This window comes from Anabas testudineus, chromosome 21 (genome assembly GCF_900324465.2).
Source record: "Anabas testudineus chromosome 21, fAnaTes1.2, whole genome shotgun sequence".
Classification (NCBI taxonomy): Eukaryota; Metazoa; Chordata; class Actinopteri; order Anabantiformes; family Anabantidae; genus Anabas; species Anabas testudineus.
In genome coordinates this window covers 11,364,369-11,387,810 of record NC_046629.1, presented here as the reverse complement: position 1 = coordinate 11,387,810, position 23,442 = coordinate 11,364,369, and the positions used below count along the sequence as shown (strand labels likewise).

The following is a 23,442-nucleotide window of genomic DNA, read 5'->3' as shown; positions in this document are numbered from 1 at the left end:
AAATATCAGGGATGACATTAGTTTGAAGCATCTGTTAACATGACTAGTTGAAATGAAATGAATCACAACAGCCCTCGTCTTCTCTCCGCTGTGTATGTTCGTGTGAATGGCTGAATGTGTGGAATAATTCGCACGCACCTGCGTAACTGTTTCTAAAAGTAAAAAAAAAAAATGCAATGTACAGTAGGAGCATCCTAATGTGCAGCTGTGAAACCTCAGCTGGGGAGGGGACACATTAAGTCTTCCTGTCTCTCCAGTTGTCTCTCCCTGCTGTTGCTCTTGAGTTTGCATTATGTGTGCACCATGCTGTGTGTCTCATCTCATTTTATCTCTCTCATTCTTTTCCTGCAACGCAACATGGCTGAGAATTGGTGAGAGCAACCTTTTTGGGGAATCTTGGAAACTGGCTGCATCCTCTGGTAGCAGTTTTCGCAGCCCTCGCTAACGTACACATATGCACACACGCACAACATCCCTGCACATTTCTCTTCTTCTCTCCCTTCCTCTCTCATCTCCCAGCACCACCTCTCCTGCCCATCCCTCTCTGACTCTGCCCCTCGCTCTGGCTCTCTCTGCTTCTCTCCAGAGCTGTTGTTACTGTGTGGCTCCAGCGCATCATTCCACTGCGATGGAAATTAAATGAAGGTGGCTTAACACAGCTAACAGAGGCATGCTTTGAAGGATGTAACTAGGGGAAGCTGTGCTGCCAGATCCTTTTCCATGGGCTGTGGATTTGCGCTGCTGAGGCGAGGACACAGCAATCACTCAGCCATGCAGAAACCCAGACAACAGGACTAATCTCTCCACCTGACTTGTGGAAGCTCCACTTTTTTTTCCTGAATTATTTATTCCCCGCTGACAAAGACAGTGGGACAATGGAGTTGGAGTGATGTTGATGAATTTGTTGCATTGACTGCAGTCTGCAGCACACATGGATGTGTTCAGCTTTGTGAAGATGCCAAAGCTGTCAGGGTGAGTCCAATGGATGCTGCTGTGTTTTTGCCTGCCTGTGGCTGTGCCTGTACTGAGAAGGTGGTGTTACAGTATGTATGTTCAGAGGCATGTTTTAGAGTGCGACACTGGAGTGTCATGTGAAACAGTGTGATTAAAGTGCAGAGTTATTGATGGCTCATAAGAGCAAGTTGTGCAATCATGTATGATGTGAAATGAATGAGCGAGCGAGGTAGCAAGAAGTGGGGGTGGAAGCAGAAGCTGATGCAGTTTATGTATCTAAACTGTCTGTATCTCGAGCTAATACATTTCTCATACTGCAGGTAGTGGATGTGGTTTGTTGCTTTGTGTGCTTTTATGTACATGTCTTTGTGACATAAATAACTGAGTGTAAACAGTCACTGGAGTGCGGAAGTGTACTCATTCAGTCATGACGGGTCACTTAAAAAGAGTTAGGTTCATGTACCTGAGGCCAGAACCTGCAATTGAAAAGTTACAGGTGATGTAGATCAGTTGAAACCTTGTTAAGTGTTAAGTTTATGATGTAACATCATCAGTCCTGAGGAATTCATTCATTGCAAGTACAGATACCTCACCTTATGCAGCCATGGGTCTTGTAGATTGAGTTAATCTACCTCAGTGAACAGTAATCCTCCTAGGAGATTTGGCTCCATCAGAAGCCCTACAGACCACTGGTGTTGGCAACATCTGATTATAAATGGTAAATATTGAATCAGATACTGGATGTTCCAAAAATGCCCATGTTGCATTTCATTTTACTTATGAGTCATCAGCAGACTGCACTGGTAATATGTTTCATCACTTCACAGAAATATCACATCAGGACGAGTAGATGACCGCGTTTGCTGTAGCTTTCACAGAGCTAACGCACAATATTGCCTCTTAATATTCTGTTTGGATGCTGTTTGCTAATTACAGCTCCTGTTATACAACGCTCCTGCAAGAAACCACGCAGGTAAAAGGGATTTTCCATTTGATGACAGGACTGTTGTTTCCTGTTAGTGGCTCTCCATGGTAGGATTTATGATGCGGCTCCCAGCGGGCCACAAACGTCACTTCACAGTGTCACTGTTAATAATGCCACACAGTGCTATCCCTGATTAGACTTACCACTGCTCCACTCCCTTTTTTTATTTTCTCCCTCTCACTTGCCAGCACAAATTTGAGATGACACAAACATCTACAGAAAATCCTATTGCAAATCCATGCATAGCCAGTTGCACTGTTTTTTTATGGTTAATGTACAACTGTGGCTGAGCTATAGTGCAAGTGCTGTTATACTTTTCATGCATTTAGTGGTTGTTATAAATGGTTTGTCAGCCACAGCCCCGGGAGATAATGAGCATGAGCATCACATATTCATGTAGAAAGTGTCAATTATCAGTCATCACAGCGATTGTTTCACTCAGTAGGGTGTGTGAGTGGTGCTTCATTTATTTATTTTTAATATATTGAGCTATTGTTCACTGTGTGCTTTGACTGCATTTACACAGGAAATCATGTCTGGACACTAATTGATTGGCCTAAATGTCTAGGAGAGTACACAAAGACCAAAAGATCAGTCGTACTTGATACTGTTCAAATCAAAGAGCAGTCAACCATTTATTTAGTTCTGTCCTATATTTGGCTAATGTTTTACTTAAAGTACAGAGAAGCACATGAGACTTAGTAAAATACAATGTAATAATGAAATAATAATGAAAACAACAAATGTCTTTCATTAGTATTTTTTTATACTTACTTATTATTATATAATTTTTACAGCTGGATATTTAATCATCAATACCACGGACAAGCTGTTTGAGGTGTATACAAATATATGAAAAATATGATGATCTAAGAATACTTGTGCTTTGATGTATTAGTAAACTAGAGACAGCAGGATTCACTACCTCACCTCAAACTAGCTGCAGGATCACAGTGGCTGGGTTGTTTCCCAGATGATGTTTTATTCCCACCCAGAGGAGATTAACTAACCAAAAATCTTTCTATATAGAGGCACCAGAGAGCTGCTTAGGATAGTGCAGTTGCCCATGGCAACAATATCACTGCTTCCAAAGACAAACATAGAAATACAATATTCAGTTAGAATAATGGGAAAAATAGACCCTCTTATTCTGAAGTGGGTATTATTAGGTAGAAAATGTCTATTTTACTGCATTATGCCACTGTATAGGAAAAAGTACAAATTCTAGTCACTCAGGCTGTCTGAATTGGTTACATTCATGTCATATTGTTTCATTAAAAAGTGGTTTCTCACACATTAGGAAAACACAGTGTCTCTGCAAAGTAGAATAAATAAAACGTAAAGTGGAGTCACAAAAAGTCACAAAACAGGCAGGAGCAGCCTGAAATTGACCAATTATGTGTAAGAACAGCAGCATGTTTGAAAGCTTCACTTTAACAGTGACATATATATATATATATATATGAACTAGCAGATTGGACCATGTTTTGCTGTGGTGCCATTTTGACCGAAGGCTTAGAGCTACAGTAGTGGTGGTTCATTTGTACCCTCAACAGGATAGAGGCAGTCTAAAAGAGGAGCAGAAGGATAAGGCCTTTAATCAGAGAGGTTCCTCTCTGTCTGAGGCACTTCTCTGCTCCACTCGCCGGCCTCCTCCCAAGAGATGGTCATCTTATCTGCTGTCTCTCCACAGATTTCATATCCAAACAGAATCACATTAGTGGTCCGTCTCTGCATAAATGTCTTTAATTCAAGAGCACAGAGAGCTGCATCACAGCCTCTTCACCATGCATTTCTAAAGCATACTTGAAACACTTCCTGTCACACAAGTGAAAAAAAACATCTTTTACTTTTATTAAACTTAACTTTAACTTAAAAGAGACAGTGGAGTGACAGGTAAATAAAAAAAATCTAAAAAATATTTCAAACATGTTATTCTCTGAGCGTGTTAATACAATTCAGTGTGACCTCAACGGGATCTCAGTATCCAATCACACACCAAACTGGCTAAAGTATTGTACTGTCAGAAATAAGATGAAATAAAATAACTAATTGTGTCATAAAAAAGCACTTTTTTGATTGTCTGTATGCGTAATGGCAGACATGTGGCATCAGAGTGTGGTTTTGTATAGCCAAGCCTCATGGAGATTGTGGATGTAAATTATTCAAACTGACTGGAGTGTTTGTGTTGGAATATGCTCGTCTTAGTTGTGGCTTGTCTATAATGCATAGTTACTTTCAGCATTAACAGGATTTCAGCCTTTATAACACACCAAAATGCTTCTTTGCAACGTTCTTGTATTCAGAGAGATGAAAGCAAAAGTGAACTACTGTGATAAAGCAAGGATCACAGTGTTCATGCAACTTTGATGAGGGACTGAAAAGTGATCGTCTCCCCATCTCTGACAGCAGAATTATGCCATCTTCCAAATTATAGTTAGTCATAAATTTGGAAAACAGACTACTAATGTTCGTTGTAATAGAGATATCAGGGTAGCAAACGGTCTTTTCTGCCTGTAAATTTATATGAAGAAACCGTGATGTTAGTTGCTGTTGTAAGAAGAGTTATTTTTGTGTTATACTTTACTCATTGTTGAGCTGAGTCTATTTTTGGTTTTGAATTTGTTGTTGTCTTTATGTCTTTACAAATATTTCTATGGCATGTCTGAATAGTAAAGTAGGCAAAATCCAAAGAAATGCACAAAACAGAATAAAACGTCTTTAGGCGTTTTGTAGTTTTAGTGGGATCTGCCCTGAGAGCGGTTGCTCAGGAACTTACATTTGGAGCTTGAATAACTTGTGCTAATTGTACTCGCTCTGACTCTTGGGTAACCTGTTCATGAATTGTGCAGCATGGCTTGCCCACTTGGCGCTCGATTACTCAGCCCAATGTGACTTGCAGGCATCATTTATTAATGCTAGCTGGGGAAGATCAGTTTCACTGTCCACCAGTGGGTGAACCTCTTCAGCCTCTATGTTAAGATGGAGTGCCGTGACTCAGTGGCATAATGCACCTCTCGCCTGCAGACAAAAGAAATCAAAGATCACAGTATCTATGACTGTGCCGTTAATACAGAGACATAGTGGCTGAGAAACAGAAAATGGATTTTGTGGAGCCATTTGTCAGTTCAGAAGCATATTTTCAAGGCACAGCATCTGAAACTGTAAGTACAAAATGCTTTATTGTACTATAGACCTTTGGAAAACATATAACTGCTGGTGGCGTAGTCCTGTAAAAAAACAAAAAGAAGAATATTCATGTGCTACAGTTCTTTGACCTTTAATACAGTAAATCTGTTGAGTACAATGTGTACATCTGCCACATCTAACTCATTTTAACATGGGTGTTATCTTAAGCCCAGAAGCTAAAATTGGGGATACAAGTAGGACTCATCGTTGAAGTGAACATTGGTCCAACAGTGTCAGACAGAATCCAGTTGTGTCCACATCGTTTGAGCTGCAGGAAACATGTTCTAAATATACACAACCGAGGCTTGCTCCCAGCTAATGTACTGTAGGTCAAATAAATCCATATCAATGTGGAAACACAAATATCCCCCAAACACAGAAAGACATCAGACTGCTTGCTGTGTTCAGAAGCCAACTTAAAATGTAGTGCGCAAAAGAAAAACTCAGTTTTCAGCTAGAGTACTTGTACTTTTATGAATTAATGATGGTTTAATGCGACAAGTAGCACTTAGGACTGCTTTGTTTACCAGTTACGGTGGCTTCTGACTTCTGTACCTTAGTTTAAGTTGCATTACTTTTTCCACTGAATTGCTTTACAATATTGTGCAATCTTTCTTTAAGCTTATACATTGTGTTGATGAGCTTGTAATATTTTATTCATATCTCATGAAGTGGGCATGCCCATGGGCACACGCACTAAGACACACTCTCATACAAATACAGGCACACTGCGCACAATTTATTATCAGCAGTACAGTAGCTGGGGAACCATTTAGAAGCAAAGAAAGAGGGGCTTTGAATAATGAATGCGAAGAGCCCTGTTACACGGCAGACAAGCCTTTGAAGTGACATAACTTACTGCCACCGCGTTCATAGCATCACCACTGTGCAGACACAAAGAAAGAGATAAAGGGAAGACAAGGTGTGGGGGGGACAGACAAAAAGACAGATGAAACCATTCCAATCAACTGCAGTTCAACTCAATGCCTGCACTCTGCCAACTTGTAGCACAGTGAAAGGTCTATGCAGAATTACGTCTTGTTGGTAAAATTTAGATACACACTGCATTTCATACAGTGGCCTACAATCAATCGTTTTACAGACGGTGGTACGAGCTGGTTGTATTCTGTGACTTTATCAAAGTGTCTTGACATTGAACAAATCAAATAACTACTTTATTAGAGAAGTCCTCTGGGCTTCTTTAATAAAGAATGTGCTGACATCTAGAAATAAAACCAATTTCATGCCTCTCAAAGCATAAGAGTGAGGCATGACAACCCCGCCTGTGTGTCTAGCTTACGTAATTAATTTGATTTGTGTTCACTGAGTGAATTGTGGCTGTGGGACATTGTTTATCACACTGGAATCAGACATTCTCTTATCACTTCGCATCAGCCCCTAGCTAATGTATTTTTATTAGAATTAAAGTATCTCTATGACTAATATCATTTTGGAGTTACAGTGGATTAGCTGATTTATTTATTTATTTGTTGGTATCTCTGTTATCGCGGGTGGTGTTGTGCAAATTGGCTTTAACAAAACCACTAAATATGAAGTTGATCTATGCTTGACTTCTCTCCCCTTTGTTCCTCTGCAGCCACAGGACAAAAACATCAGGCTGGCCTCCCCCTTCAGGGACCTGGAGTGCTTCACAGGGACCCCCAAATGGATGGGACATGGGCACCAATAGAGAGGGGCGTGACTGCTACATCAAGTAAGTGCCCTGTGTTTAAAGGAACTGAGGGGGAGCTTTCTCTGTCCCAGATGTTTCAGACTCGCTGCCAACCTGTGATTATTCCAGCCACGTCACTGCCTCCACAGTGTGCGTTCAGAATACTGATTCTATGTTCCCTCCGCTGCTGCACGCACTCCGCTCTGCCTACTCTCACTCTCTCTCGCACACCCACAATACTCCTCATGCAGTCTCCCAAATGCAGAAGAGGGATTTTGAGTGTGAGAGTGTATGCATTGCTGCTGAGGAGGAAATTCACCTGTTCAGAGGCATGTTTTGATCGGAGAGTCTGCACGCTCCTCAGAGGATGCATAGCGTAATTGATCCTTTGTAATTGGCACTTCTGGATATATGTACAGGCAGGTAAAAAGAAACCATCTGCTGCTTCTTTCTATGCTTATTTTCACATATTCTATTGTAAAAAAAAAAGTGTGTTTGCTTGTTTCACCTGTTCTGTTGATTTGGCTGTGTTTTCCTTAGATGTTTCACATAAGAGATGTGCAATATGCTTTCATACTAGATGTAAAAAAAAAAATGTCTGCATGTACAATACAGGTATGAGCCCCTGAGCATTTAGCATGTAGTACATACATGCTAAATACATCTTTCATTTGTACAACAGATATTAGGATACTTTAATGGAATGTTATACGTATCCATGCAAAGTAGTTTTTGTTCTCTAAATACAAATATGAAAAAGAAATCTGTATATTTGCATGATATACAGAAGAGGAGGTGATCACTTGTCACACATGGGTTACAGCATGAGAAGCGTGATGTCAGAGGAGTTACATAAGAAGTAAAGAGCAGTGAAAGTACTGGATGCCGACTCTGTCTGGATGAGGAAGATCATGGAGGCTGTTTTGGCTCCTCGTGTGGCTTTCTACATTTGAGGAGGACAAGTGAATAATCAAATGACTTTGTCTGTGACTGTCACTGACCATCTGAGTTTGTCAAGGCTCTAGGTTGATGGTATTAAATTGCTGTAGCTCTCAATGGAGCACATGTCTCTTCTGCGTGACGGGAGTGCATGAATAAATCTGTAGCCATTTAATATTTACAGTGCAACATTTTATTTAAAAAAACATAGTGAAGAGACCTCTCCATTGAAATACACTGGAGAATGTCAATCTCATTTCACAGTGTAAGGTGAACATCATTATTTAAATTGACTTCCTCAAAGCATTTACCACATTTACAGTAACAGACAAAGATAGATTTCCATTTAGGAAATACACGCAGCTAGTTCTTTCAGAAGGAGGGGTGACACAGCAAAAAAAAAAAAAATAAAAATAAAAGCTTGGGATTGCATAATTTGAAAAGAAAAAAAGCTTGTGTACCCCGGCAGGACAAATATAACACCTGCAGCAAAATTAAGTTGTGAGCCGTGTCAAAACAGACTTTCAGAACAAGGGTAATAGGATGTTGCTTTTGGTAATGACCTTATTTCACTTTATGCAAAACATACTTTAAGAAAGGAAAGTAGTCTTTGTACCGTGACAATCAGGGCAGCACTTTGTGGAGGTTCATTTCTGTTGATCTTGTTAACTCTATGGCACACAGTGCAACTTGTGATTGCTGTATGCAGGGTTGAGGAACTACACTAGCAGCTAATGGGTATGATTAGGAACCATTAGATGCATGACTGTCTGCACAATGGGAATCCAGCCATGTTTAGCAGGTGGCCATGGAGGGGAGGAGACAGCACTCTTCCTGAATGCACAGGTCCATATGGTTTTTATTTGTGCACAATCTGTTGCATTTGTCATTTTAGAGATAAAACCGACACACAAATCCAAACAAACTGCTTATTAGAAGGATCTTCAGAAATGTACACTTGCAGGATGCAGTAACTGCTATTATGAGTTGTTGTAGAAGGACTGTCAGCATGTTTAGTTATTTAAACAGTATGAAACGGTATGAAACAGCAGTATTTGTTAGAATGGTGAAATCTATCGGTTGTCTCTAAGTGTCTCTTTGATATTCTTGTATCTTGCTTGTGCTGCCTCACATTGTGGGCTGCGTGTGATGATCCCGACGTTGACATCTAAGAAAGATTCGGCCTCTGCAGTACGCTGGTAGTTGGATGGCTACTGTGCATACCATTTAACTGCTTGAGTCTGACTGTGGCCTTCTGTTGCAAGTTGCATGCAAGAAAACTCACAAAGTCACGGTCATGGGCTACAATAAAATGTATGTTACTAATGTACTGTATATGAAAAAATGACACTCAACAAACATCAGACTTGCAGCTTTCATGAAAGGTTAGGTTAACTATTTCGTGCAATGAGCTGTGTTAAAGAGAAGACGATGCTTTGGCTTTAATGTGTTACTAAGCTCATCGGTGAAAGACTATGGAAGATATAAATGTTTAAGTGAAACAATCTTGATAAAATCTTAATTTCAAATACATGTCTTACCATAAGACTGCTTACAAAAAGCTTTTCAGCTAGATTATTATTTTATATTACATTTTAAGTAACATTTTTCTAATTACAAGTTTGCATTGTAAACATATATTATTATACTAACAAACCCTAGAATTAAAATAAGGGGTTCATTTTAAGGCTCAGTAAAGTCTGTTCTCAGCTGTAGCTACACGTTAAGCCTTTTAACTCCACTTCAAACAATAAAGTTTCCCCCTTTTGCTAGATTTGTCTAATAAAGTCTGTGTTTACAGGCTGGTAAAGTCTAATATTTATCTTTATGACTTGGATTCTTTCCTTTTGTTTCAGGGCTAGGTATCTGATATCACGGAGATTGGGCTCACTTTGAGGTCAAGGCTGATAATATCACAAAACAAATAAATGTTGATAGAGCCTAAAAGATTTTTTCCACCTTCTCCTATCTTCTGTTGTTTCTTTTGCAGCTGCATTTTATTTCCTAATAAAATAAAGATGAATCACATGTTCAAGCTGTTTCATAGCTCGTGGAATAAATAGTTGAACCCTCCTCCAAAATACCGGTTGACAGTCCCTTAGACTTGAACTTGTTGCCCTTGTTGATGTGTTTTTTTTTTTTTTTTCATGGCTTTGGGATTGCAATTGACAGATCTCTCCATGTCTTTGTGCCTCGAAAGATTAATTGTTAGTATTTAGTGGTGAATAGTACATGTGTCAAGAATAACTGTGAATTACACACTGTCTGCCCACGGCTTTAATTAACGAACATTGCTGGCACCATACTGTGCTGCTGCTGTTTTTGCAGCCAGGGAGATAGAGGGACACTGTAAAAACTGATCGCAGAACATGTGATATGCTGAAGGTAATGATAACTGTTTTGCAAAGAGCAAAAATGCATTGATGACAGCAAGTGTACTGTAGGTCAAATACTATTCAGGTATTTGTAGCTAGCTAGAAATCTCAGTGAGTAAGGAGATTTCAACAGCGTCAACCTGCGTCTTTATTAGTGTGGCAAGGCGACTACCAAGACTGTAACACATAGCGGTGTTACAGAGACCTCAATTTGCTCCTTGTTGAAGCAAACAGTGGATACAGTATCTGCAATGTGAGAATACAAACATTGGAGCTTGATTACCATCGCCCACATGATCTATTTATGTAGAATAGCACTAGCTGCTTATTTCAAAACGATATCTGGCATGCTGTCCTTAAATATTTTGGATTTAATCAAACAAAGGACAGCCATTTTCAGTAGAGTTAGACCATTACATTTTTAGGGCTGCACATTTATTATGAATATTATTTGAATTCACTGTCAATTGTTAATCATTTTTTTTGTATTTTATGTTATTCTACTATTTGATTAGTCTAGTGTTTAGTTTATGTTTTTTTTTAATTAAATCTATCTGTTGTTGTTTTTTTTTATATATATATATGTCAATTAGTTCTTTAGCATATTTATTGTGCAGCCTTTTGGGCTCTAACTGTTTCAAAAACACAGATGACCTACACTCTTTACTGTCCCTGAACACACTAAAGTGCGCAGTGATGAGTGGATGCTAACATGGCTATTTGTATTATTTATCTGCAAAAGGTTCCTTACATTGACGTACAGGACAATGTTAATTAATGGGCATGAATGTTGCTTAGTCTCACAGGTTTATACTTACATACAGTAAACAAACTAAATACAACTTGCAAATGCTCTACAGAGCCAAACTGGCTACAAAGCACTAGTGTTGCCATACTAACCATTAAAAGGCTCTAGGGAGTTTTCCATTGAGTGCATGTTATGTCTTTATTGTCATTGCTCATGTCCGTACAGTAGCAGTTGTTCTGCTTTGGTAATATTAGGCCGTTTCAGTTTTAGGTGTCTGTTTAAGAATCTTACACTTTGACTTCTTTTAGGGCATTTTACAATATGCTGCACATTGTCAGAATACTGGGGGAGTAGGATCTGCAATAATTTAGGATGAATGGGTCAGTGGCTCGACTCCTAGTTCCTCCTGACCACATGTCAAGGTGTCCTTGGACAAGACACTGAAAACCCACAGTATCACCATATTCTTCTGCAGATGTCTAATCAAACTATTTCCCCAAGGAATTAATAAAGTATGTCATAATTATTACACAGTCACTAAATATTATAAAAAACAAATTATTTCCATTTCCAATTTGACAAATCTTTTTCCATAACAGGTGTCTCACAACAAAACCACTCTGGGTGCTTTACAATGTAAGAAAATCAACCGAACATGATAGCATCCTTTCTATCATTCCTTATTCCTCACAGCCACGTCTCCCAGAGCAGCTCCCTCGAGGAGATTCGGCTGGACGGAGACAAGTTTGTGCCACCAGCGCCCCGAAAGGTGGACATGAGACGAGACCCAGTGCTTGGCTTTGGCTTTGTGGCAGGCAGTGAGAAACCTGTGGTGGTTCGCTCAGTAACACCAGGTAACAGTGATGCAGCTATCCGCTGAATAGTACAGATAATACAACATGACTCGTTTGATCCATCACCATTATCATCTTCAAAGGGGAGAATAAACCCTCTTAGGCTGTTGTTTACATTGATGATTTATTGATTTTAATATCCCTCAATTAGTAAGCACAAGACAAGAAACCGAGAAAATCAAGAGAAAGTTTGTACCATTAAACTGTTATTTGGTGTGTTTCTGCAGGGGGCCCATCAGAAGGCAAGCTGATCCCAGGAGACGAGATCATCATGATTAATGATGAGCCAGTCAGTTCAGCACCCAGGGAAAGGGTTATTGACCTTGTCAGGTATGATCACACACTAAGGCGAGGTGTCATTTTCCTGTCGTTGACAGGCAACAAAATACTAAAAACAACTTGATAAAAAGGTGGTTACGTCACTTCCCTTTTTCTTCAATGGTGTAAAACAATGAAACATATAAGGGATGTACAAATTATTGTAGCTTCTCTTTATAGGTTTCTTTGTGTTTAATTTTTTATTTTTATCCCCAACTAAGAAACTGCTGGATTTTGTCAATCTAAAAGCACCAAAAAGTCCAATATTTCTGATGAATAGATATGCTGGCCACCTGCTCTATTCACTGTTATTTACATGTAGCTGGAAGCTAGTGTTGATTTTTTTTCCATGTGTCTGATTTGATTAATATCAGTGAAACAGCTGAGTGGCTGGCTCTGAGCATTTGGCCCTCTCATGACCTGGGTGGCAGTCTGTAAACAGTAAATTAGTGCACTGAAAAGTGCCTATGTGGCCACTCTTTCACAGCTCCTCTGGCCTTGAACGAGTCCTGTCTCTGCAGTAAAATTAAGCACTACTATGACAAGACAGGGATGCCAGGAGTATCCCTGGGACACAATGTTCCTCCTACTTATGTCCATCATGATGTAATAACTAAACTGTTTTCTGCAAAACTGATTTTTTTATTTGCTTAACCACTGTCTTTTGTTTATTTATTAGTTATTTATGTGAAAATGTAAAAAGAAAAAAAAAATTAAGTCAGAAACTTTAAAGTCAGAATTTAACTTATTCATGAAAATGTTTTTGTGTCCTGCAGGAGCTGCAAGGAGTCCATATTGCTGACTGTTGTTCAGCCGTACCCAGTAAGTTTCCCTATCTTCAGTGAATGAAACTGAGTACATTCCAGTAGTCTGTTTGTGTTTGGAGATGATTATTGTGTTGACTCTATGAAAGCAAGACATTAATCATGCCACATGTTTGTGTGGGCACTGTGTCAATAATGTCTTAGTTGAGTGTTAGACCCCAACTAACTCAAAACGAGTCCAATCGCTGAAGTCTTTCCAAGTCTTCATGTTGTAGCGTCAGATACTTGAAAGCCCTCAGATGAACCTGCCACATCAACATTTACTAGAGTCACAGAGCACCAGATGGTGCTGAACACATAGTGCCAAGAGCATATACTCGGCCTTTGTTTACAGTTCACATAATAAGTCAGTGGAAGTAGAATTATGCTTGAATTCGCTCCAAAAATAGACCAAAGCATCAGTGTGTGCTCACAGAAAGCAAGAAACAGTATATGTTTCTTTTTGGCAGGAAATGTGTGGTGAAATCTGACAATGTTGTAAACACTGTGACAGTATTGTATTGTCTTACACCATTCAACATTTTCTAAAACTTAAAAAATAAAATACATCCATTCATCATGAATTTCAGTTAACAATTCTGGATGGTGTCCGTATTTCAGGCTGCATGATGAGTCACTTAACAAGAGGTTAAACTCGAGTAAGGGTTTGATTTGCACGAAAACGAAGACGTAATACTTCAAGACCAAGCAGCTCTTATAATTTAGCCTGTAATTATTTCCATTTACCAGGCGTTTCTTTGCAGACTCAATGACACAACGGCAGTGATGGTGCCCTTCCTCTCATGTCCTTCCCAAGTGCCACATTAATTGCATCAGCACAAAGTAGAGAAATAGGAGGTCATCACACATCAAGAAGGAAACACGTCCTTGAATTGTGTTGAGCTGAAAAACACACAAATTATCTCTGAAAGAATGGATTGTCCTTTAAATATCTGTTTTTCTTGTTTTTTTTTCTCTCATCCTTCCTAAAAGTCACCAAAATCAGCATTCATCAGTGCAGCCAAAAAGGCCAAGTTAAAGACTAATCCTGTTAAAGTACGCTTCGCTGAAGAGGTCATCATCAACGGCCAAGTCCCTGTAAGTCACTGGATCCTGATGAATTTTGTCAGTTCTTCAAGCATCTGAAAAGGAGATGACAGCAGCAGATTTGAACTCTTAAAGCTGGTGCATGGAACAGACAATTTTCCCAAACACAATGACAGTAATTACTGTAAAACGAAGACATGCAAGAACCAAAACTGCACCTCCTCTTTTTTTACTATTCATTACACTACCATTAGTGGGATCAAATAGAGAGCATACGGGTATGACTGACAGAAAAGGGGGGACCTGCTCACAGAGAACTTCCTCAGTTGGTTATATCTGTCACACAGAAGAGTTTTTTAGCACAGGATGACATGGACCCTACTACATGTGTATTAAACTATGCTAACTGTGTATTTGCTGTAGTTTCATTCTGTAAAAATGTGAGAGTGGATCTGATCCTTTCAATTTTCTTTGAATATTCAGAGCCAGTGAATAGCTGGCTCATTTCTTCCTAGGGGTCTCACAACCTCTGCTTACAGAATCTTCTACCCCAACTTCCACTGATGACATTTAATACAGTATAGAAACAACCTGAGATTCGTTGTTAAATTATACCTTTTCTATCTTCAGGAAATGGTGAAAGACAACTCCCTTCTTTTTATGCCAAATGTTCTGAAGGTGTACCTGGAGAACGGGCAGACAAAATCATTTAAATTTGACAGCAACACTTCCATTAAGGTAGGTGCTGGAAAAAAAATCTAGTTTCACTATGAAATTCTGTTACATAACCTAAAGTGATGTATATTTTAAATGTTACTCCTTTATTCTGGTACATTATAAAGTGCAAACTTCTGTTTGCACTTTGACTTTCAGAGACAGATTAAAACTAAAACTGCCCTCTGTTCCTCACTGTGGAAGACTGCCCCTTAATTTTTTCTATTGCAGTTTAATTTCTGATTTTATCTCCAGTTATCCTGTTTTTGTGTGCTCAGCTGTGAAAATGATTTGTGGCTATCGCACTGAGTTGCACACAAGCAGGCTGCTGCATCGGCACAACTCTCACGTCACATTAACAATGACTTTGTCTATGTCAAAGGACGTCATCCTGACCCTGCAAGAAAAGCTATCCATTAAGAGCATCGAGCACTTCTCTCTGATGCTGGAGCAAAGATCTGAGGGATCTGCCAGCAAACTCATGCTTCTGCATGAGCAAGAGATGCTGACTCAGGTGAGACATTTCTAATAAACAGGAGAGAGACAGAGGTATATAACAGGTTTGATTACCAAACAGAAGGACGATACCACACTTCTCTACACAGTATATGTATTTATATTCATGCTGTAGCAACGCTGCAGCCTTTTTATCAGTTTTATTTGTATCAAGTAAAACTTTCTGAAGTGTAATAATTTAACATTTTGCAAAATATGTGATTCTTGCCAATAGTTAAATGAGATATTTTTGTCAGCCTCACATCTGCCCATTCAATGTTATGCTTCCACTAGCAGCATAGCTTAAGATAACATTGAGCTTCTTGTCTAACTATTAGTGAGAAAGCAACAAACATATTTCACAAAATGTCTAATCATTCCTTTAATCACTGTTATTCAATATTCAAGATTCAAAAAACTTTGTTAATCTCAGACGGAAATTGTTTTGTATTGAATGTTGATCACAGACTGTGATTTTGCATGTATTATAAATCAAATGTATGCAAACTGCCCCTGTTTGTTTTATATGTATAAAAATATAACTAAAAAATGAGTAAGCACTTGTGATTAGACATTGCAGATGCAAACACTTCATGGCTAACGGGAGCCTCCTTGTATTCGACTGCTCTAGGTGACACAGAGGCCAGGGTCACACAAGATGAAGTGTTTTTTTCGCATCACATTTGTCCCAAAGGATCCTGTGGAGCTGCTTAGGAGAGACGCAATAGCATTTGAGTACCTCTATGTTCAGGTGAAAATGAGTAAATGCAGATAATACATAATGTGACGCATTTCATGATACAAGGTCTGACTGAAGAATAAACTCTCCCTGTCTCCTCTCTCACCTAGAGCTGTAATGATGTGGTACTAGAGAGATTTGGGTCAGAGCTTAAATACGACACAGCCCTCCGTCTGGCTGCCCTACAAATGTATATTCTAACCATCAATACCAAGCAGTCCCAGAAAGTTTCTCTTAAGTATATAGAGTAAGTAAACTGGATTGCACACTGTGTTCGCTACAATAAAGTGCATGTCTCCTATCTACAGAGCAATTTTGACTTATTCCAGTTTTAGAAGATAATAGTACTCAATATTGCTAATATACATGAAATAATAATGATCTTACTATTGTTCTGCTGCAAAGTTAGAAGATATATTCTTGCCAGTGATTGATCTATATTGAAAATGAATCTTTGATCATGATGAATTCATAGTTTTTATGGTGATAGAGTAATTTTTAATCTGTATGAATTACGCATCTGCAGGAAGGAGTGGGGTTTGGCATTGTTCCTTCCTCCTGCAGTGCTCTCCAGCATGAAAGAGAAGAACATCAAAAAAGCCCTCACTCACATCCTAAAAACCAACCAGAACCTGGTGCCACCTGGTAAAAAGGTAGAGTGTCGCCTTGCCTTCAGCACTCTGTACCTGTTTCTCTCTTTTCCTTGCACCACATCTGAAAAGACTCTTGACTACCACCTAGTGGAGTGTTAAGTTTCAAAATCAACGTGCTTGGTGGTGGCTTTAAAAGATGCTGCACATTAGGTCATTTAAAAGCTTCAGCTTGTATCTTACCCTACGTCTCTTGTGTCCTTCCAATTGCAGCTGACTGCCTTGCAGGCAAAGGTACATTATCTGAAGTATCTCAGTGACCTAAGACTGTATGGAGGTCGGGTGTTTAAATCAACACTAATAGTAAGTGAAACCATTTTGCTACTGTATCCGAATGATTTAAGCACAGATTGTTTTGTGCACAAGTGATTTGCTTAAGCTATGTCGTTTTACTCCTATCACCATCACATGTGGTCATGTCAGTGGTGCTGTTGCAAAAGGCACTTAGGGGAAACCCTGTTACATACAGTATTGCAAATTTTTATGTAGAAGGTGATACTGTGTTCTGACTTTCTTCCCCTTTTTACAGCAGGGAGAGAAGCACACAGAGGTGACATTGCTGGTGGGGCCCAGATATGGCATTAGTCATGTGATTAACACCAAAACAAACCTGGTGGCACTTCTGGCTGATTTCAGTCATGTGAATCGCATTGAGATGTATACAGAAGATGACAACAGAGTTAGAGTGGAACTACATGTCCTGGATGTAAAGGTTAACAAACCTTCAGCCCTTTTAAAATAAAGCATGTGCTGACTGGTTTTGTGAATATGTACTGTGTTATTTATTCAAACAACACTAGTCTATTCAGCAGTTATTATAATCTCATTCTGCACCTCCACTCTCTCATTTATTTTGCTCTCATTGACATCTGCTTATCTGCCTCTTTCACAGCCCATCACTCTCTTAATGGAGTCTGTTGACGCAATGAATCTGGCCTGTTTGACTGCTGGCTATTACCGATTACTGGTGGACTCTCGACGCTCCATCTTCAATGTGGCTAAAAATGCAGAAAGTAAGGAAAAGGGTCATCTAAAATTATCACAAGATGACTAATCAAACTAGTTTGTGTTTAAATATATGAGTTTCATTTTTTGTTCCCCCTTGCAGCCCATGCAGCAAGAACAAAGCAGAACTACCAGACTATTGAGTGCACATACAGCACACCCCATAAAGGATGTGAAGACAGAAACAGCCAAAGTGGCAGTCAAGATTACTCTGACCAGGAGTGTGAATATCTTGATCATGGGAGATGTGAGGGCCAACCAGTCTATGTTACTGAGATTCACCAACCCCAGCACTCAATGCACATGGCAGAGAGAGTGGAGTGCTGCAGAACCCCTTGCTCCCAAACTTACCTCAATATCCCAAGGCCCAAACCCCAAGACTCTTCTAGGAGTGCAAAGGTCTCCTTTATATTTGGAGATCCTCCATTAGACAGTGTAAACCCCCAAAATCTGGGCTACCAGAGACTTATGGATGAAAGCACAGAATTTCTAGACAATCACTTCCCAATGTACAGGCGTCTAGAGGAGGACTATAAGATGATGGATGCCATAGAAGACGGGGATGGCTATCAGTACTCAACCAAAATCTTTGGACCTACTGAGTGCATTGAGGAGCCACTGCTGCACGATATCTGCTACGCCGAGACAACAGATGATGCAGAGGATGAGGATGACATAAGCTGCGAGGAGGACACGGTGATGAGTGACATTGACAAGCCAATGTTGCTCTCACTCTCTGGGTCCAGTGATGACATCATTGACTTGACCTCCCTCCCTCCCCCGCCAGAGGGTAATGATGAGGAGGACAATGATGTACTGCTGCACTCTCTTAACTTGGCCATCGCTGCTCCTCCTCCTGGCTTCAGGGACAGCTCTGACGAGGAGGAGCAGCAGGGGGCTGGGACTGGAGGTATCCCAGTATCTCTCATAGATTCAGTGCCCACCCACAAGGCAGAGAGCCATGGGGAGCCTCTGGACGATGCAGTGGTGTCTACCTTACAGGCACTTGAGGCCCTTGCTGCATCTGAGGAACAGAGTCCAGCACAGTCAGAGAGTAGCACAGGTCCTTCTTACACTATTGTAACGTTCATCCATTAACACCACACATGTTCCAGCCATTCCCTTTTGATTTGTTGTTGTTTTTTTTTTTCAATAAAGCCCATTTTGTTCTATGTTTCCATTTGTGTGAGTATTTCTTCATTCATTTGAGCATAGAAACAGTTGTGTTCACTGGAGTATCATTCATTTTTTTCAAGATTTGTTCCTGTTTTGTGGATAGTGTTGTTTGTTTTTTTCTTAAAAGCATATTGCACAGTGCCAAATGTTTGTTGCTAATATTTGTTGCTAAACTATTGACTATTCTGTAAGTATTTTTAGATTCACAAACTTGTATTTTAAGTGGAATATTACTATGTAGTGATTTATATTTGTTGTTTGTGTTGTGTCATCATAAACATTTTTTCTTATGGTACATGCTGATTTACATTGTCATTATCATTAATTATATTTGACTCTCTTCCTAATGTGATATTATCCATTTGCATCAGATGATGTCGTTAATGAGGTGTTTGTCTTTCTGTGATACACAGGTGTAGAGCTATCACGGGCATTTAGTCCTGAGTCCTCAGATTCTGGCAACGAGACAAACTCGTCTGAGATGACAGAGAGCTCAGAGCTGGCTAGTGCACAGAGACACTCAGAGAACCATCTGAGGATGCATGTAACCATGACAGAAGGATACCATGCCATGAATGAGGGAAAAACTGTGATGGCTGCACCTAGCGATGGTGGAGCAAGAGCTATGCCGTACAACCCCCAGGAGCATCAGGAAGAGGCAAAATCATCTGCTGTTGCCTCCTCCCAGATATTTCACTCAAATGGTGGAGAAATGGAGCCAGAGACAATGGAAATAAAATCAGTGAGTGAGTACTTCACTAAGATGCACATGGGCTCAGTGGTGAACAGGCAAAGAGGAAAACAGAAGGAGGCAGAGAGCAAAAGCCAAGGCAATACCTGTGAATCCTCTGACAGATTGCACATGGCGTCTCAAGATACAACAGCTAAAGAGGAACCCCCTCATCTTGTTGGGAAGTACAACACTTTTACAGTGAGAGATTCTTACTACATGAATCAACTTGATCTGGGGCGAACTCACTTTAAAGACAGGCATCAGAAATGGCAGCAGAGAGCGACTGGAAACAAAATGGCAGAGAATCTCTCTCCAGAATGTGTGAATGACTCACAGGCTTCCCACGCAGACAGGTTGACAGTAAAGGGAGAGAAAAAGGACTCGGATGAAAGAAGCCAACAGCTAAATGCCCATTTCCGCTCCCCATCGAAAACGCCCATCCATGCAGAGGGAGATGCTGCTTCACAGGATAATGAGCAGCCACAAATTAAGATTCCACCATCAGAGCAAGACGTCACACGGTTATACGATTACCACTTGAGCAAGCGCATGTCATCAATACAGAGTGAAGGCGTTCATTCTCTTCAAAGCTCACAATGTTCCTCTATAGATGCTGGTTGTAGCACAGGGAGCAGCAGCTGTGTCACGCCCATGGATTCTCCCCTGTGTGCCACAGACAATATGCATGTTCTATCAGAGTCCACGCTCAGGGGGCTGAGTTATGTAACTGCTGAGGAGAAATCTTACGGGCCACCAGGCCAAGGAAAAGCTGCTCATCCCATGGACCCCACCCTGCTGAGGAAGATCCATGCAGCTACAAGTGCTGAACCTGGGTTCACGATTCCTCGGGATGGCAGTCACAGGATGCCCAAGATAAAAGAAACCACAGGTAAAACTAACCAGGAGGGTGCACACTTTAATTATGTGTGTTAGTGGATGAAGGCAACAAAATGGACATTTAAGACAAATAATGAGAAAGTATTTTTCAAGGCACAGTTTTGTCTTTATTTGTCAATTTTTGAGATTTCCCTAAGCGTTCTGTCTTCACTTTAGTAAAGTGAGGTTATTCTCACAGAATTAAATAACTGGATTTCAACAGTCTTACAACAAGGAGTCAATCCAGAAACAATTACACAGGATAATCTGCAGAACTAAGTGTGAAAGGTTTTCATTGGAACTGCTTTCTACTAAAATTTCGACTGTGCTGCACATTGTGTAAAATATTTGTGATTGCTACAAACTACATTTCACTTACCTTTATTGTACTGAGGTAACTGAAGAAAGATGACTAATTAGAATAGCTTAGTGTAAAAAAAAAAAATTTACTTAAAAGGCTGCTATTAATGGTAACAACTGCATGAAAACAGATGAAGGTATTTCCGTAATGGTCAAACTGTGCTCTTGACTAGTACATTAATTCAGTTTGAGGAAATAAACCATTTTTAAGCCTAATGAATAGAAACATTTTGTTAGAGATGAAGATGTGCTGTCAGGGAGATGCTTAACAGTTCTCTTTGTTTTCCTGCTACCCCTAGTGTAGCTTGCACACAGCTGAAGAAGGTTGAAGAAGAGTCATCTTTAGCTCTCTGTAATGAGACCACCACCACAACCATGTCACCTTCATCATTACAAAGTAGCACAGAGCCCAGTGGGCTAACACAGGCCTGCCCTGAGACCGACCCACACGCCCTGGCATTCCCCTTAAGCGGATCATCGTGTGAACTTACAACAGGCAGTCTCAGGAAGCCACGCAGGGTTCGGATGCTCAGGAGAAGCTGGAGCACCATAATACCAGGTTCCATGAGCTTAGAAGCACTGTTAGAGAAAACCAAAGCCACACTTACCGGAAAGAGTTGTGGTCAAAATTTGCAGTCTGCCCCAAAAGTACAAAGGGTATTCTCTTCCAAAACCTTGCCTAAGAGCTTGTCCCTTGGTTCAGTCGCCTCGAAATCATCTGGTAGAGAGCTGCTAAGAGGGGCCTCCATATTGCTTCCAGAGTCAACAGCGCCAAAGCTGAGTATGTGGAGGTGCCACAGGCCGTTCAGTCACTGCTTCCTCAGGAGAAAGACAAACACAGATGGCGATGCTGAAGGCAGAGATATGTCTCCACATGCGCTGTTCTCTGTCAGCTCAGTTTCTTTCTGTAGTGAGGAAAGCACAAAGCAGAAAGCAGCCTGTCAAGTTAAGGACAGTAACATGACCACTGTTGTGAATGACAGAAGCCTTAAAGCAAGGCTAGCTCATGTAAATTCAATGAAGGGAAAAACCTATAGCCTTCACACAGGATTCGCACTTGCACGGAAAGATGCATTGGAGATGATCGGCGTGTTGCGTTCTAGCGTCGGCCACTTGTCCAGAGGTGAGAGGTCTGAGGTCAGCAAGGCTGACATGGAAACATTTTCCCAGCTGCTTTTTATGCAGGCCAAAGTGCTAAGCAGTGCCTGCAGTCAGATGGCCATGGAGTACAGCAGCCCAGAGGAGTTGCTACTTACTCTGACACACAGCTTCCATACACTCTGCTGTTTAACACAAGCCTGCATGTCATTAGTGGAAGGCCTGCGCACTGAGAGAGAGCGGCGTAAGTTGGTAGCCAAGGTGGATGAGATCGTCATGAACTACGTGTGTCTTCTGAAAGCTGCTGAGGCAGCTGCAGGAAGCTCCGCCAGTGACCAAAGTGTGAATGCATTGACACATCACTCTGCCACAATGTCTGCTATTATAAACACACTAACTCACTCACTGAAAACAATGCTCAACAAATAATATGTTGTTATTTTGTCCTGATTATTGAGTTTAAAGCCATACATAAGAGACATGGGTGTAACAACCAATGTGAACTGCTGTGAAAAAAAAAAAAACTTGCCTTGTGTATACAGTATTTTATTATGTAAAATAGATATACAATTATATAAATCATTAGAGTTTTAAATAGATTATATTAAAGCCTCTATGAAGAAGCATACAACCCTTCCGTCAAGTATATTATGTAACGTTACAAAATAGGGATTATTTTAATGACTTACTGGTTATATGGGATTACAATGTAGATTATTACAACCTTATTAGTACCTTGTTTATAACTTGTCAAGATATATATTATGTTGGAGTAATGCATACACTATATATACACCTGTAGACAAATCATTGCACAGGACAACATGTTCAGATAATAGTAAAACATATGACTGTTTCATTTGCTGGATTCACCTTGATTTAATGAATACTTTACACATGAACACTAAGTAATACCCTGTTCTTTTTTGTCAACACCATTAAAACGATAAAAACTTTTTAAAAGGTCTCGATTTTTTTTTTCAGTCTACTTATAAAGTTGGATTTATTACAAAGCATTAAGGCAGTGCCACATTTTTATTTGTTTTTGTAGTAATTCCTGCCAATTCATGGTCATAATTCTTTCAGCAATTAAACAGAATACCAGTTGATGGAGTCACATTTCTAAATTGTAGGTTTGCTCTCAAAATTGTATTATTCATCAAGGAACATGCTTAAGCCATGTTTAGTTTCATAACTATGTTTAATAATTAATAATGATGTCATACTTGTGTCTGAGTGGCTGAACTGCTTTTTGCAATAATAATGATGATAACAGGGGTGGGGGGAGTATTTGCAGCCCACACCCATGCTATTTGATCTGTAATGCCATAGATGCTGTGTCGGAACAGCAGTAGTTAGTAACTAAATGCTAATGTGCTGAAAGAAATGTTATCTTAAGTGTGTTAGGATGCCAACATTTGCTTCTTGGACCAAGACACAATTCAAGCTTTGTTACGCCAGTAGATGGGATATGCCAGTAGATGGGAATATAGATGCCCACTAAAGTTATTACAATTCATCCTGAGGGGAACATCTGCATGTAGGCATTAAAGAACAAATGAAAGAGATCAGCATTTAGCCCTTCACATTTATTATGGTCATGTATGTCTGTGAAACATTTCTGTACAAACTTTACAGTAGTTGCTGAGCTTGTGAAGTCTGGACAACAGTGGTAGAATGACAGATGTTGCGATTCCTAGAGCCATGCAACT

The 23,442-nt window shown here is 40.0% G+C and overlaps 1 protein-coding gene across 1 annotated transcript; it reads left to right on the top strand.

The window, feature by feature from the left end:
- Window positions 1-841: 841 nt before the first annotated feature.
- frmpd4 (FERM and PDZ domain containing 4) lies at window positions 842-22,669 on the top strand. The gene is made up of 17 exons (XM_026375706.1): window positions 842-972; window positions 6,726-6,842; window positions 11,556-11,716; window positions 11,944-12,046; window positions 12,811-12,856; window positions 13,831-13,935; window positions 14,515-14,622; window positions 14,981-15,112; window positions 15,725-15,844; window positions 15,943-16,079; window positions 16,359-16,485; window positions 16,696-16,785; window positions 17,012-17,194; window positions 17,375-17,495; window positions 17,591-18,550; window positions 19,077-20,285; window positions 20,937-22,669. Exons 1-17 carry the CDS (start codon window positions 932-934, stop codon window positions 22,157-22,159), a joined length of 4,983 nt encoding a protein of 1,660 aa, XP_026231491.1. The 5' UTR covers window positions 842-931; the 3' UTR covers window positions 22,160-22,669.
- Window positions 22,670-23,442: the final 773 nt, after the last annotated feature.

What these genes read in the sequence shown, in the direction of transcription:
- frmpd4 (XM_026375706.1), top strand. Translation starts at nt 932, where the DNA reads ATGGATGTGTTCAGCTTTGTGAAGATGCCAAAGCTGTCAGG. An exon ending in TTGAGTACCTCTATGTTCAG is followed by an intron (nt 15,845 to 15,942) that starts GTGAAAATGAGT and finishes TCTCTCACCTAG; the next exon opens with AGCTGTAATGATGTGGTACT. An exon ending in TACATGTCCTGGATGTAAAG is followed by an intron (nt 17,195 to 17,374) that starts GTTAACAAACCT and finishes CCTCTTTCACAG; the next exon opens with CCCATCACTCTCTTAATGGA.